The sequence below is a fragment of the Pteropus vampyrus genome, unplaced genomic scaffold (genome assembly GCF_000151845.1).
Source record: "Pteropus vampyrus isolate Shadow unplaced genomic scaffold, Pvam_2.0 Scaffold125, whole genome shotgun sequence".
Classification (NCBI taxonomy): domain Eukaryota; kingdom Metazoa; phylum Chordata; class Mammalia; order Chiroptera; family Pteropodidae; genus Pteropus; species Pteropus vampyrus.
The window spans coordinates 1,333,740-1,350,401 of NW_011888906.1; the positions used below are offsets into that span (position 1 = coordinate 1,333,740).

General features: G+C 39.9%; 1 protein-coding gene across 1 annotated transcript in view; it reads left to right on the plus strand.

Moving 5' to 3' along the window:
* The first annotated feature begins 1,716 nt into the window (after positions 1-1,716).
* CTNNBL1 (catenin beta like 1) overlaps positions 1,717-16,662 on the plus strand; it is a 141,320-nt gene continuing 126,374 nt past the window's right edge. The window contains exon 1 of the mRNA XM_011366593.1: positions 1,717-1,924. Within this exon, the coding sequence (XP_011364895.1) occupies positions 1,895-1,924 (30 nt within the window). The 5' untranslated portion in view covers positions 1,717-1,894. The remainder of the gene's footprint in view (positions 1,925-16,662) is intronic.

The following is a 16,662-nucleotide window of genomic DNA, read 5'->3' on the forward strand; positions in this document are numbered from 1 at the left end:
AAATAACTGTTTGAAGCAGATTGTACAAGTGATTCTTAAAAAACATAAACGCATCACAAAACTCTGCTTAAAACCATTCAATATCTTCCTAATGCTTTCAGCATAAAATCCAGTCTTCTTATCATGACCCACAAGGCTCATTGTGAAATCTCCCTGTATGTCAGGCACCGTAATAGGCTTTTTGTGCTAGGATTTAATGGTGAACATGACATATACAATATCTGTTCTTATGGAGCCTGAATCCAGTAATTGACGCTGCCAAGTAATCAATCATTAAGTATTAAATTACAACGGCAGATATATGTGCAGTAGAGTAAGTGCTAGGAGAGAGAATAATGAGGAGGGACCGTTTACTTGGAGTGAAGGTGAATTGCATTGCACTAAGAAGGTGACATTTCAGACCTGAAGAACGGGAAAGAATTGGATGAAGCATGAAGCTACGGGCCTGACAGAAGAGGGCAGGATTTGGCACTTTGAGGAATAAAAATAATTTCTGTATAATTGGAGATAGTAGAGATGGGAAGGGAAGGATGGTTATAAGTAGTGACTGCTATGGTTTGAATATTTGTGTTCTTTTCAAATTTATAAATTGAAATCCTAACTCCTAAGGTGATGGTATTAGGAAGTGGGACTTTTGGGAGGTGATTAGATCACAAAGGTGGAGCCCTCATGAATGGGATTAGCGCTTTTCTAAAAGAAGCAGGAAAAAGCTCCCTCACCCTCTTTTGCCACGGGAGGACACAATGAGAAGGCACTGTCTGCGAATCACAAAGCAAGCCCTCACTGGACAAGGAATCTGCCAGCGCCTTGATCTTGGACCTACCGGCCTCCAGAACTGTGAGAAATAAATTTGTTGTTTATAAGCCACCCAGTGTATGATAGTTTGTTTTTACAGTAGCCTGAATGGACTAAGACAAATATGAACATGAAGGGCAAGGGGTTAATGGCTAAGGGCATTAAGGGAGAGGCTAAATCCCTTTGACTTTTTGAGGAAAGGGCCTTATTTAAATCTCAAGAGCTCAGATGCTTTGAGTAATTCTCCTTCAATGATGGGGAACTTTCTCCTACAAAAAACCTTTTTATAGATCATCCAGTTCCCACCACACCTTGCATAGATTAATAAACAGAATCCCAAAGAGGAAGTGTGATCATCTACAGTTTTTCAGCCAGCATAGTTGTACGGCCTCAGACAATACGCCTTCTGATGCAGCTCCTTCCAACAGAAGTACAATGGGAGTCACAAAGAGTCACATATGTAATTTACATCTTCTACTAACCACATTTAAAAAGAAACATGTGGCATTAACTTTATATTTTATTTGACTCAACATATTCAAACTATTTCAACATGTAATCAATAGCAGTCTTAGAAATCCAGTGTATGTTTTGTTTACCCTATGGCATATTACAATTCAGAAACTAGCCATGTTTCAAGCCCTAAGTTCGTGGATTTAATACTGGACACTGCAATTCTATGCCTCACTTTCCTTTTCTGTGAAATGAGGATAAAATGAGGAAAAAGTGCCTACGTCACTGGTAAGAACGTGAGAACACTTGTGAAACACCCCTCTCTCTCTGCCTCGCATGTAGGAAACGCTCAGTAAATCTTGGTTCCTTCGGTCTTTCCTCTCAAGTCTCCGCCCCTTTCCCCACCCTCTTCAGGTTCCCGGCGGAAGCAGTACTGTCATAAAAGCAGCGCGCTTTACGATAACCTTGCCTTTAACTGCAGTGTGGCCCGCTCGCGCGTCGCGCGCACTTTTACCTCATTGGCTCTGCGGCCGGGCTCGCAGCGCTTTTCGGCAGTGTGGCTGGACCTGCTCGCTGCTAAGAGGGGCCGCGGTTTGGACGTGAGTGGAGGGAAGCAGAGTAATCGGTGTTGGCTGGGCTTGGAACCATGGACGTGGGCGAACTTCTGAGCTACCAGGTAGGAGGGACGAGAGGGTTGGGGGACCGTATCCACACTCGGGCAGGGGTGGCAGGTCACAGCACCATGGTCCCTTCATCTCACCTCCTCTCACCTTAGTCTCGAGCCCCATAGTTTTTCATGCCACCGAGGTCCTAGCCTCTCATTTCACTTCACTCCCCCTGGAGACCCTTGTGGGCTTTTTCAATTCATTCCTTCTCAAGGCTTGACTCCCTTCTTCTCAACTCCAGTCTGGGCCCCTTCTCACCCTACACTGGGGCCTTGTTCCCTTCAACTCATCTGAAGGCCCCAGTCTGTCTTCACAACCATCCCACTTAAGTTCTTTTTACCCCCAGCCATTGAATTTGTGATGGTGGTGGGAGAGCACCGGTCTTTCTTGCATTTGAGCCCTATCATCTCCATGACTGGCCACGTGGCTTTTGGACAACTTATTGCACCCTCTTTGAGCTTCAGATTTTGCATATGTAAAACAGAGACAGTAAATCTGTTTAGTAGGATTGGTTGAGGCCTCTATTAACTTGTGTATGTAAAGTGTACAGAGCTGTACCCATATTAACTGCAGATGTTGGGAGATGTGTGCAGTTCTAGCATGGGATAGGTACCTAGGAATCTTGTCCCTCTTGCTTATGATACTTGTGGGGAAACAGTGGCCCAGAGGACAGGAAGAAGGACTTGTCCAAAATCACTCAACAAGTAGGAGCTGGGATTATAGCTCGGGGTCTCCTGGCTCCCAGGGCAAAAATTTCCTCCCTCTTTTGATTTCCTAAAGAGGCTCCCTGTGAGAGGCAGTAGAGCAGTTCTGTCCAATATTGTAGCCACTAGCCACATTTGAAATGGGATTGGTATGAATTGAGAAGTACTAGAAGTGTAAAATCGCTCTGGATTTTGAAGACTCAGTATGAAAAAAATAAAATTTTTATATTGACTATGTGATCATATTAATATATTGATTAAATAATCATTATGAATAATGAGCGACATTAACATATATTTAAAATAAATTTTACCTGTTTTTGTTTACTTTTTAATGTAGCTACTAACCTTTTATTGTGGCTACTAAAATTACATATATAGCCAGTCTCATATTTGCATTGGACAGCCATGCAATATAGGGAATAGGTAATGAAGAGTCGTGAGTCTGGAGCACCCTGTTGCTTGGTATCTCTGTTTTGCTACTAAACACCTTCAGTAACTTTGAACAAAATATTTAACCTGCTTATGCCTTGATTTTCTCATCTGTATATGAGGGCAATGTTGGTACCTACCACATAGCTCTGTTGTGAAGCTTAGACCAATGCTTATCAAAGAGTAAGCATTCAGTAAATGCTAGCAATTACATTTATGCCACTACCTTAACCCCTATGCGAAGGACTGACTTTGGAGACTAGACAGCACTTGTAAGCAATGGAGGAGATATAGTCAAGAGATTTCTCTTTTTTAAGACAGTAATTGAACGTGACAAGAAGAAAGGAAATAGAGTTGTTGAATGAGTGGTTGTATGTCTGTTTGGGAATTGTGGAATGGCTAGCCATTGACTCATAGAATATTAAAACTAGAGAGGTTCATTCATTTGCTCAACAAATATTTATTGAATCCCTACTGAACAAGGCACTGTGTCCACTGAGTATACAACATTGAACAAAACAGACCAGTTTCTTGCTTTTGTGGAGCTTATAGTCTGGCGGGATAACGAGATAATAAGTGAATAAACAAAAATTCAGATTGTGATAAGTGCTTTCGAGAGTATTCAGGTAATACTATAGAACTGCACTGTTTAGAATGGTAGCCACTGGGTACATATGACTTAGCAGTTGAAATCTGGCTAGTTTGAATTGAAATCTGCTCTGTGTGTAAAATACAGTATCTAAAATTTGGTATGAAAAAAATGAATGTAAAATATATCATTTTTATATTGATTACACGTTGAAATAACACTTAGGATATATTGGCTTAAAGAAAATATATTACTGAAATTAATTTCACCTTCTTGAAAACTTTTAATGTGGCTATTAGAAAATTTAAACTTATATATTTGGCTTTTTCGTGGCTTTCAGTATGTTTTTATTGGACAGGGCTGCTAAAGAAAATAACCCCTGGGAATGGGAGACAGGTCCTCTTACTTCAGATAATACGGACCGGGGAGGACACTCTGAGGAATGGACGTTAAAGGACTGAAGGTTAAGAAGGAGCCAATCACGTGCAAGGGGAAAAATGATCAAGGCAGAGGGAACAGCAAGTACACAGGCTATGAGGTAGAAGCTGGTGCAGCCTGTTAGGGAATCAGAAAGAGCTTCGGTGTAGCTGGAACATGGTGAGTGAGCAGGAGATGGCAGGTGATGAAGTTGGAGATGTAGGAAGATAATAGACTATGTAGACCTTCCTGTGGGCCATGATAAGGAGTTTGAATTTTATTTTGAGAGATATTATAGATAACCTCATTCAACCCACTTGTTTGCAATTGAAAAGTGAACTTCATTTTGGTAAAGGGACTTCCCTAAGGTTGTGGGCCAAGGTAGTGGCAGAGTTGAAACCAGAATTCTAATCTCCTTATTTCTAGCTCTGTTCATTCCTCACATGTGCTATTCATGCATTTTCTTTTCTGAAAGATCAATGCCCACTCCTCCTGTTCCTAAAAGATAGTACAGTCTGGAATCTAGTCCGTAATCAGTCAGATGCACCATCCTTTTGTGGAAGTCATAAGGATCACCTAAGTTAGTAGACATAGAAGCTTTTTGAAAACAGTAACATTTTATAGATATGAAAGATGCATTACTTACCTACATCATCATTCTAAATCTTTATAACCGCTCTATGAGGGAGGTGCTGTTTTTAATCCCTGTTCCATAGATGAGGTACAAAAAGTAACTATCTCATTGCTGGAGCTCCTAAGCACTGTGTTATACTGCCTGCCTACTATGTGCCAAAAGCTGAGCTGAAGCGCTTTCAAATGAGTTCTTACATTTCATTCTCAACACGCCCTTTGAGGCGGGTGGCCTGCCTTTCTTATAGAAAAGGAAACTCAAGCTAGAGAGGCCAGGTTACCTGACCAAGGTCAAAGAACCAGTAAAGAGCAGAGGTAGAACTGGAACCAACTGAATACCCAAATCTAGTTTTCTATTTTGTTTTCAGATTTTTAAAAGCTTTAATTGAAGTACAGTACACATATAGAAGAATGCATACATTTTAAGTGCCATTGATTATAGTTATCAATATGACTACTTAAGTTCATTTCTCAGGGACATTTGGCAACAAAGTCATCTGATTTGAACATCCCCACCTCCAGAGTTTGAGTCAGTAAGTCTCCCACAGGACCTTAGAATTTGTACTTCTTCTAAGGTCCCAGGTGATGTGATGCTGTTGGTCTAGGAACCACACGTTGAGATCTTCTGGTCTAGAATGATCTACATTTCTTTTCTTTCAAAATTTTTTCCAGCTGAGATATTCTTCTCCCTTTTCATGCTTAAGTTATACTTTTTTCAAGATATTGAGAGCAAATCACTTAATCTTTCTGGGTCCCAGTTTCTTCATATGCCTAATGAGGGGGATTAAGTAAGTCTCTCTGAGGTCCCTTCTAGCTTTAAAATTCTGTGATACTAATTATTTAGGCCAAGAGTTCCAAAGGTTTCAAGGGAAAAGAAGCTTGATGCAGTAGAATGAACTGGGGCTGAAAATCTGGAAGATTTGAGTTTTAATCCTACCTTTATCATTATTTATCTGAGTGATTCAGGACAAGTCACTTCCCTCTACATCATTTTTTAAAATCACCTATGAAATGAGGGGATTGGGCTATATAACTTTCGATTCTTTTCTTTCCTAAAATTCAGCGACTAAGGTAAGCAAAGAAAATATGTAATGTCAAGAAATGTTTATTAAAAGTATTTAACATTCTTGGGTGCCTACTAAATTTCATTTTTGCAACAACTCGGTGAGAAGATTACAATTTTCTGCTGAGATTGGTTCTTCTAGTAATAGAGTTAGGCAGCAAGGGCCTCTGCATATGCCTTATATCCTTGACATATGTTAACTATTCATTTGAGAAGACAGGAGAATTACAATGTGGACAGGAGATGTTGGAAAAAGTCTTAAAGAGGAAACCGATTATGTTCCCAATATAGAAATGTACTTTTTTGATGCCTTCAGGCTTAGACATCTCATCAAGAAGTGTGCCCAGCAGTTTCTTGGCTGAGAAGATTCTGCTGCACAGACGCGTGTATGAACTCCAGGGCATTCTCATTAATACTCATTCCACCGAAGTCTGGAAAAAGTTCTTAACATCTGAAGTTTTGCAATAAGAAATTCACTCTTAGTGCAGCTTGACTCAGTTGGAATGACTTGCTTTTTGACATGAGAAGCATTCTCTTTGAGGCAGATTGGGGTCAGGGACCCTCGTTTTTGGCAATGTTGCAGACACCCTCTCCTCTTGTCACTTATCAGTAATATAGCATTTCATTGGATTGCAGGTGCTTATAGGAATCTATAATCTTGCTCCTTTCCCCTTATAATTTTTTTGTAATAAAAATTTTTAATGACAATAAATGGACAGGAACAGTATTAAAAGAAAGTATTTGAGAAAGAGAAAACTACTACCCTAATCCAATAAATATTTTTATATTCCCATAGTCCTTATGTATTTTGCATGGCTATAACTACTATGTTTTGTGTTCTATATTTTCAATTTAACATTGCCAGAAATATTTTCTGTGTTTCTACATAATCTTCATGTTATTTTAGTGTTTGCATATTTTTGCTTAAGTGATAAGACACCACTTTCCCCTAAATCGTTCCTCTATAATTGAGTATTTATGTGATTTTCAAGTTTTTGTTCTTGGAGATAATATTGCACTGAATTTCTTTATTCGTGTGGCATTTTCCCCCCTCCCATCTGTCCTTAATAATTACCATTTCCTGTGCTAAGTATTGCACATACTAAATTTATATTGACATGGTCTGGACCTTAAAGGAGCAAGACAGACATTTCAACAGCTAACTGTGTGAATAAACTATTATGGGAACACGATCGAAGAACTGATTGGCTATGCCTGGAGAGGGGATGTGTTGATGGGGATGGATTTGGTTTGGTCATTGAAAAGGGAGATGACATTGGAAGCTTTGATGAATGAATAGGAATTCTGTGGGTAATAAAGGAGGCTGAGGAGAGTTGTTCTTGACTAGGATTAGTGAGAGCAAAAGCATGGGACGAACTGTTCAGAGCACCGAGGAAATGAAGGGGAGTGGCAGGAGATGATGGGGTTGCCTCAGCTGGAGTTATGTTAAGCAGATCATAACACTCATATGAGATTAATCTTTTACCAGTTTACAGTATTAAGAGCAGTGCGGTTTCTGGTTTTACTGCAATCTTGATACTATACTGGTTGTCATAATTTAACTTTTTTCATTAATAGTAGGTATATAAAGTGTTCAGGTTTGCTTTAATAATCATTTTTCCCCTTGTGTGTATTTATCGTTTGTATTTCTTATCATCTCCCTCTTTGTGTTAAGGTAGTGTTGTGGTTGAGCTTTTCTGTTGTGTTTTTTGTTGATGATATGTGTATGAGAAACTATATTGGAAGCCCAGACACTTAGTGCTCAAATATATTTTTCATTCTGTGGTGGCCCCATTTTGCCTATAACCCTGAGAATATTATCCTAATATATCGTTTTATAGCATCATTTTATATCACTCTTTTTGCATAACAGGCTGGTGCTTTTTGAAGTTACTTTTTGTTAGCAGTGAGTATAAATAACAAAGAGCTATTCTCATATGCTATTCCCATTTCAAGGTGTTTTCTGTTTCATCTTCTGTGTGATTTTTTTCTTAAGTTCATTTCCTCCCTTTGCAACCTTCTCATCCTTCCTCTTTCCCCCTGGTGCATTCTTTTCATACTCAAAAACGCCTATTTATGTGCCTTCTTACACACTAAACAGTGAGCTTAGAGGCAGGGACGGACCATCACCTAGCAGTGTCTTTCCCATCAGTGATGTCTAATAAATGATTGTTTAATGATTAAGTGAATGAACTAGTACATTCAAATATGTTCTGTTTATTTCCCCTTTTTCGGAAAGCTTTTGTTCTAATACCTTGTTTGCTTGCTGGCTTGTATCTCTGCTTTCATGTTAGACTTTAAGAAAGTTTGATTAAAATCTTTTACTTAAGTTTCTCAATTGTCCTCTTCCTTATCATGTCTTGCTATTCTTGCTACAAAACCTACATTCTTATTTTAACTTTTTATTTTGAACTGATTATAAACTTACAGAAAATTTGCAACAATAGTCAAGAGAGTTTCCATACACTTGCCACCCAGCATTCCCTAAAATTAACATCTTTTATAACTATAGTACAATGAACAAAATCCAGAAATTAACATTTATATGCTAGTTACTAAACTACAGACAATTCAAATGTTACCAGTTTTTCCACTAATGTCCTTTTTCTGTTCCAGAATCCCATATTACATTTAATTGTCTTTTTCTTTTTCTTTTATGATCTTGACATTTTTGAAGAGTACTGGTCAGTTTTGTAGAATGTCTAATACCCATGTTCTTGAAGGTTGCCGATGCTATCTTGGCCAAAGGTTTTCTTGAGCCTCATTATTCTTGACTCTTCACTAGAATTGGATTTTGTAACTCTGTTTCTAACCTTTTTAAAAGAATGCATCCATTTTTCTTTGGGCACCTTTATGTAGACAACTCTTAGTTCACTAGCCCTGATTTGAGTTTATGTGTCTATTGAACATTCTGACCAGATGTTATGATATCACATAATCCTTTGCATCTTTCTACCTGTCCCGCCACCTACCCCCTGATTTTGCATTTTAATAATAGAGTATCTCAGAATTTCAGTCAAAGATGAAAAACAAGGTTCTTTTCCTCGTGGATCACACAAGCTTGTGAGCAGAGGTCTAGCTCCTCTTTCAGAGTCAGGAAATATTAGGAGCTGAAAATGATTAAGTCACAGTTCTTGCTCATGGAGCTTACAGTCTAATGGGGGCATCCCACAGATTTGAAAACTGATAATCCCAAACGCAGTGTCAGTGCTGTTTACAGAGATGTGAACAAGATGCAGTGGCTCAAAGGCAGAAACAGCTCTGCTGTTGGGAAGGCTTCGTAGAGGAGTTGTTCCTTCTTCAGGAGTCTCTCTTTATCTCTTCCTATTTCAGTCACCATCATCTTAGTTTCGACTTGTTGGACTTGGTCAGATAAGTAGCTTTCTAGTTGATTTTACTTTTTATCTCATATCGGCGTGGTAAATATACGCTTATTTTCTCCATAGGCCAATAGAACATTCTTCTCTCTGATTATATAGACTCCAGTCCTACCTATTTCGGCTTCCTTGGAGATAGGTCTTATTGACATGTCTAATCTTTCTGCAGTCTCACTAGGTGGACACTGTTTAAATTGGGGGATTGAATTTATAAGGCTTACCCCAATAGAGAAATTTTCATACATACAAATGACTATACTGGAGAATGTGGATGGTTCAAAATAGCTTGTTAGCACTGCTGGAGAAAATAATTCAAAGCACATGACCTTCTGAGTATGCCCATTAGGCGTCTTTTAATGTTAAGTATATGAACACAAACTCCTGGTCAGACTCCGAAACCCACCTCTGCTCGTCGCTAGTTATATGACCTTGGTTCAGTTGATTAACCTCTTTAAGCCTCAGGTCTTCATCTTTAAAATGGAGATTCTATAATAGTGTTTATCTCTGCCTCACCATCTTTTTAAAATAAATCTCTGGTTTACTGTCCTTTTTTTAAAATATAGGATTAAGTGAGACAATATGGGTAGTACTCAGTAGTATAGTGCCCGACACTTAGTAAATGCCCAGCGAATGTTAGTCATTAATTTTTATTGATATAATTACAAACAATGCACGTGCTATAGCAAAAGAAAAAAAATCTTTTTCTTGAATTCTACAGAGCTGTCTTAGTATTCCCAAGGTCATTGGTCCCTTGGAGATTAAGGTTTAGAATGCCGTACAAGGAAATGAGAACAGTTTGTCACCCACACACGCCACAACATAGAATTGTTCTCAGTAGATTAAAGCACATCCTATTCCAGCACAGTTAGCAGTCATTGTTATCAAGAATTATGTCATCGACACAGTAATTCTTTTCCCCAGGTCTCTTTCATATCACTAAGATATCTCAGTTTTCCTCTTTTCTAGTGCCAAAAATCTCATTTACAAATTACTCCTTTCATTTTCATTTTCTTTTTTCCCCTAAGATTCCTGAAAGAAGTGATTAGTTTTGGTCTGAGTCTTGTGTAGCTGTAGAAATGTTGGAGTTAGGAGAGGTATAGCAGGAATTCTCTTACCTTCTCCAAGATGAGCCATTTGATTTTAGTAAAAAACTTTTTCTTAGGATTCCAGAAGTGACTGATCTGAAAGTGTTGGCCTAAACTTTAGGACCCCAGCTTTAATGTGGTTTGGTAAATGGAAACTAGATTATCTTCATCCCAAGTTCAGCAAAAGATCTAGGGGGACTACTGCAGCACCTGTTCCTCTCTTAACTCATTAGAGATTATCAGTTGCCTGTAAACAGATTACCTGCTTTGGCTCCTTGGACTTCCCTTCACCTACCCAGCAGTGTCCAAAGTCATTGACCGAACTGATAAGATCCTGAAATCAAGCACAGAGTATTACGATGCTTCTCTCTGAATGTGCTGACTATATTCCAAAGGCAGCTATGATTGATTATTGAACAATTTAGCATTATGCATGTACTTGTTCTATTAATACATATAATTGAGGATTGATTACATTTTTTACTTGACCCCTCTTCAGTTAAGAGCAACTAAGTTTAATATTACTTTTAGGATCTTTCATAGTCTTAAACATTAACAGTATATCAGTCCTCTGCCGGTGTTTCATATTGGAATGCTATCTTTGCAGGTTTGGATACAAAGAAAGGAATTGTAGGTATGGTTTGTCCTGTTATCTTTTACTGGCCTTTTGAATGTTAATGCTTCCATGGGAATAGCTAGTAGCTTCTTATAGTAATGATAAGGGAAATTTGAACATTTCAAAGAAGCTAAAACATGGAATAGGGCCTCTGGTCGAAGTAACTCTGTTGGACAGGGGAAAGCCGGGATGCCAGAGAATCAACAGAATGCTGAAATTCAGCAATTAAGGAGGACAAGAAAAAGATTACCATTGATGAGTTAGGAGTTGTAGCTGAAAGAAGCCCATAATGAAGTTCCTTTTTTAAAAAGGTAGTGCAGATAGTATTGAATTGTACTAACTCCTCTTCTATCCGGTGTTTCTCATAAACAGATTTTCCAGGTAACTGAAGCTTACAAGTGGAGCGAAACTGCTAGAGCAGGAAGGACCTAGCTAGGATCTCTTCCAGCCTCTTTTTACAGATGGGGAAGGCAGGCCCAGAGAGGGAAAGTGACTTGCCTCAGGATAAAATGGTCTTCAGAGCAGCGCTTTTTCTGTGAATGTGCCTCTTCCTCCTTTACATATTCAAAACGTGAATTTTTCCTCATTATATGTGGAGTTCTTTCTAAAACGAACATTCTTGCCTTTCTTACTAGGTTACACTGTTATCTCAGGATCATTATTATGAATAAATGTTAATTATGTTCAGATAATCCCGTGATCTCTTGAGGTGTGGAAAGCTTTTACTCCTACATTAAAACACTTGGAGTGTTAGAGAGATTGTGAGTTTTCGTGCCTATAGTCTATAGTTTTTTTGTTTTTTTTTTTGTTTTTTGTTTTGTTGTTTTTTGCTTCTCTTTGGTGTCAGCTGTCACTTCCTAGTGTTATTGTTTAATAGGATTTTATGTATTATTTGAGGCCTTTTCCGCTTTTTTTTAACGGTGTCATGAAAAGTTGAGTTTGAATGAACGACGCATTGGTATTCTTGGTCATCTTTGGACAAACTGTAAAACTTTAGGGCTCTTCTATTAGATACTGAAGCCTGTTAGAGACTAGGAATCATGTTAGTATAACTTGTCTTTATTTTCCATTTAGCATTTCCTCTAGCCTCTTTTTGCCTACCACTATGATCTTGGGGACTGAAGAATATCGGAGCAGTTGCTAATGCTCACTAATTAGTCTTTGAGGAGAAACTAGCCCTCACAAATAGGGGCTTAACCTGACTTTCTATGGAGTGCCCCTTTTTTCATGGCTGCTTACCTTTCTGGAGTGGAGCCATTTATCCTATCTGATTGCTTGACCCAATATCTTTAACCTAGTCTTATATCCAAATTCACATGCCCACCAGCCTATGAAATCTAGATTGTAGCAATCACCTGAGACCCTGTGTGCTTGTTTCTGACTTGTTCATACCTCTGCCCAGTTCCTGGCTTGTGCTTGGTCCTTGACTCTATATCTCATTTCCTCTCTCTCTTTTCCCCTCTCCTCCCAAAGTGCATGAGCTCATGTGCGCGTGCACATGCGCTCACACACGCACACACACACACACTCCAGCTTCTTTTGGACGTAGTATGTATCTACTCTCTGGTTCCCAACTGCTGGCTGGTCGGGACTGGACCTACCTCATATAGTGTGCCTCATATGGTGTACCCTGCCTTAACTATACCTTTAGGACCCAGCCTTTGGTAATCACCATGGCCAGCCCATCTGATCCTGTGAAAGGACAGTTTGGACAAGACCTTACCCAAGAGGCTTGCTGTTTTTCTAGTTCTGCAGCTTTGAGAGTCTACAAGTTCTTCATCTTGGTCTTGTCTCCCTTTGCCATTGTTTCCTGGTCACTCAGTAGGGGTTGTTGAAGAACCAACCAGTGTTTCTAGGGCCTGTGACACATGCTCACAGACTGCGAACCAATCTAGATATTTGAGGGTTAGTAAATTTCATTTGGATTAGCGATCCATACTGAATCTTTCATTCTTTAATTATTCAACAAATGTTTATGAAATGCCTACTAAATGCAAGACGTTATACTAAACACTGATGCACAAGACGGTTGCAGTCACTTGTCTTTATGGAATTTATATCCAGGGAGGCATGACAAACAATAAATAAGAAAAATAAATACAAATAAATGAGAACAAAACAAGCAAACAAATACTAGGTAAACAAAAGCAAGATATTCAAATAGGGATATGAAGGAAAAAAATGGGATGATGTCACAGAGTGATGGGAGAACATCGGAAGGTTTTAGAAGGCCTCTCCGAGGAGGTGACATTTGCGCTGAGAACTGAATGAGAAAGATCCAGCTATTCGAAGTGCTGTGGAAATAGCAATGTAGACCAAGGGAAAAACCTATACAAAAGCCCTAAGGTGGGAATAAGCTTGTCATGTTTGAGGCAGTGTGGCTGGAACATAGTGAGTGAGGACGGGATGGTTGAGATGAGGACAGAAAGGTCAGCCGTAGGGAGGTGGGGAAAGCCTAACATTTTCCGATTTTATTGTCAGTACAGTGGGAAGCCATCGGGAGTTTTAAGCTGTGGAGTCACACAATTTGGTTTATGTTTTGAAAGATCAGTGCATCTATGGAATGGAGAAGAGATTTTAGGGGAACAGTCTGGCCAAGTTAGTTATTCAAGGTGGGGTGGAATTCACCTTTGTGCTACAGAGGGCTGCCGCGAAAGCTCATGCTCTTCCTGGGATAATTGCTTTCCTGCCTGGGTTGTTTTCAGAATCTCCCAGTTCTAAACATTTAATCTGTGCTCTGGCTTAATCAAGAAGCAACACTTCTGGTGCCAGGCTTGGCACAGAAGATGTGGGCATGGTGCCTATTGTCAAGCACCCTGGCCTGGAGAGAATGAAGAAAGCAGCCCCTGGTGGACCTGAGGACAATGCAGCTGACCCTCAGCACCTGGTAACTTGTAGGAAGCTTTGGAATCCATAAACTTTATGTGCTTCTACAAAACAGTTGCAGATGGTCTGGACTGATGATTAAATATCACTGCTGTTTTGTCCAGATCTGCTGTGGCCATCCTCTCCATGTCTGGTTTTATATTACAGTGGATAATTAAAGGGGCACAGCCATTTCTGGTTACTTCCAGGACATATTTTTTCAGCTGGCTTAGGGAGAAATTTTAGTTTCTGCCAGTTGTATAAGTGACTGCAGTGAGCAGTGGCTGTGAACGGCAATTTTTTGTTTTCAAAATTAAAAAAAAAACAAAAAACTTGAAAAGAACTTTCCCTAATGAAAGGGAATAATTGCCTGCGTCTACTGTCTCTGCTGATTCTCTGGTGGGAGTTCTGCCATCAGACTTGTCAGAGTTGGTTCAGGGGCTTTTTCTCCTGAGTTAGCACATGGAGATCTGAACGGGCAGAGATAACACAACTTACCAATGGTATAAGCATATCTGCAGAGGAACAGACTTCCTTCTGACCAGAGGGGCCATTGGTGGGCATTGCTTACCACCGATGACAGGACTTTTCAGCAAATAAAAAGAATTGCTTAAGCGTTACCTGAGCTGGGCAGTTTTTATGGCTTAAGAGTTTCAAAGGCCTTCAGGCTGCTCAGCCTGCCAGTGTGAAGTCACTGTATATTATCCCTCTGGCTCCTCGCTGGGGATCCTAACACCTCACTTTGCATAATGAACTTGAAGAGACGGAAATCTTGATTCTTTTACCCTTTTTTTTTTTTCCCCAAAGATTTCTTCTTCCACCCCCACAGAACTTATAAGGACACAGGAGGCTCAGTGGGGAAAATGAAAAAAGAGAGGGCGTCTCTGCCTTCTGGCTGATATGACTTATGCACATGATCACACGGGATTCCGTAATGAAGACTGCAAATCGCTTTCCATTCTCTTGGAGCCTGTCCCATAATTAGAAGATTAAACATTTGGTTTAAATTAGTAATTTTCTCCCTACCTCCTCTGTGTGCCGAAAACCACCATTAGAGCAAGATGGAGACTGGTTAACTGGTCTGATACTGGACTCCACATCCTATTTGTGATTGTCAGCAAGAGGTGAGGAAGTCTTAATGAAAAAAGCAAGTTTTGGTCATGGTTCATGTTGTGTGAGACAGAAGCACTTCTGACCATGCGAACTTTCTGTTGCTAAGTACAGTGAGTATAGCTGTTTTTGGGACCATGACATCAGCCTAACAGGATAATATTGGGAAGTAGGTGTGCAGCTGGGCTTGAAATATTGCCTGTGTGTTAATGGCAGATTTGCCTTCAACCAGCAGATTATCTTTGTGTCTGTGGGAGAAGGGGATCACTTATAGGGATGGTATATCCTGATTTGAAGTGAATGAAAAGCAGCTCATAGAGGAGCTTATAGAAATTGTCATATTTTTTAATGAAATAAAATAATGTGTTTCCTCCTCCCTGTGCCACACAGCCAAAAGAACAAAGGGCTGGGAATTACCAGGTATTGAAGCCTACCAAAAGCCAGGCATTGTGCTGTTTGATTTGTATATGTTATTCCTGAAGGCAGCCCTGAGAAGTCAGTATTCTTATTCCCATTTTGTAGATGAGGAAAGGAAATTCACAGAAGTTTAATAACTTGCCCAAAGATACCCAGAAAGTGGATGATAGAATCTTTTTACTAATAGAGGGTTCCGGTGGATAGAAGTAGCTTAAAGAAATACCCTAGAGTAGAATGCAGCAGAATGCTACCATCACCCTACATTGTACGTGCCTCCGGTCTACCACGTCTATCATTCTCGTCCAGCAGAACACCATGCGTTGGTTATCAAACCCAGGAGAGCAGAACACTGGGTATTAGTTACCGATCCCAGGGGGATACTCTTTAACACTTCTGTCCGTTGCATTTTGCTATTGGAGTCGCCAAGGAAAACACAACATACATAGTCAAGTGCTGCATGGAACAATACTTTACTCAACGTAGAGCAGAGACAAAGCAACATCAGCTTCAGTATGTGATGGTTCCTTGTGGCTAGTGCACCCCCCTCCCCTGCAGCCATGCAGGGCATTTGGCCGGCATGCACCCCTCTCTCTTGTAGCAGGAGGACTCCTGCCTGAAAGCTAGTGATGTGCCTGAGGGCCATTGACATACATGCTTAAGCAGAACAAAGGAACAGTACTACTCCATGAGCCTGAAAGAGGGAAAGATATTCCCACACAATGTGATAGGCCCGGCACAGGCTGTATGGACTCCTTATATTTTGGTGAGGAAGTATTCCATGCCCAAGGCCCATTCTTATGCAGCTGAGTGGAGTTTTGATATACTGCATGCACGAGACTGCATTTCTCAACAATTTTTTGTTGGAATTACTTGATTTTATGTCTTTCTTTCCAGTGGATTTTGCATTCCCTAAGGGCTATGAACAGATCAGTGCCTGCTGTATGGAAGATGCTCAATAAATGTCTCTTGACTGAAGAAAGGAAGAATGAGAGATAAATGAGTGAAGCAGTGAATCACTGATCGGGTGCTGAATTGAGGTCTCCTCTAGGTAGCTTATGTTGGGACTTGGCACCTCTGCAGTTGCCTTGTCTTTCTTGCCTCTTTCTTGATGGGGAGTAGATTAAGCTGTGTTTGTGAATGATAGTGGCCCTCGTCACAGGAAACACTGGGTTGGGTGAAACTCGCCTTAAGTAACAGTAGATGATCTCCATAAAAACCTAATTCCAGTACAGTAATACCTGAGAGTTGACTGGTTTTTTTTTTTTTTTAAAGACTGTGAGTTGTCTCTAACTCCAAAGGAAAAGATTGATTGATCCATTTATTTGCCGAAGATTTACTGCAAGTCTACTGTGGGCCATAATTGCTGTTTTCTCTTTACCCAGCTTTATTGGCAAAAAAAAAAAAGATATACAAACAAGAAGATTAGTTTTTATTTTGTGTGGGT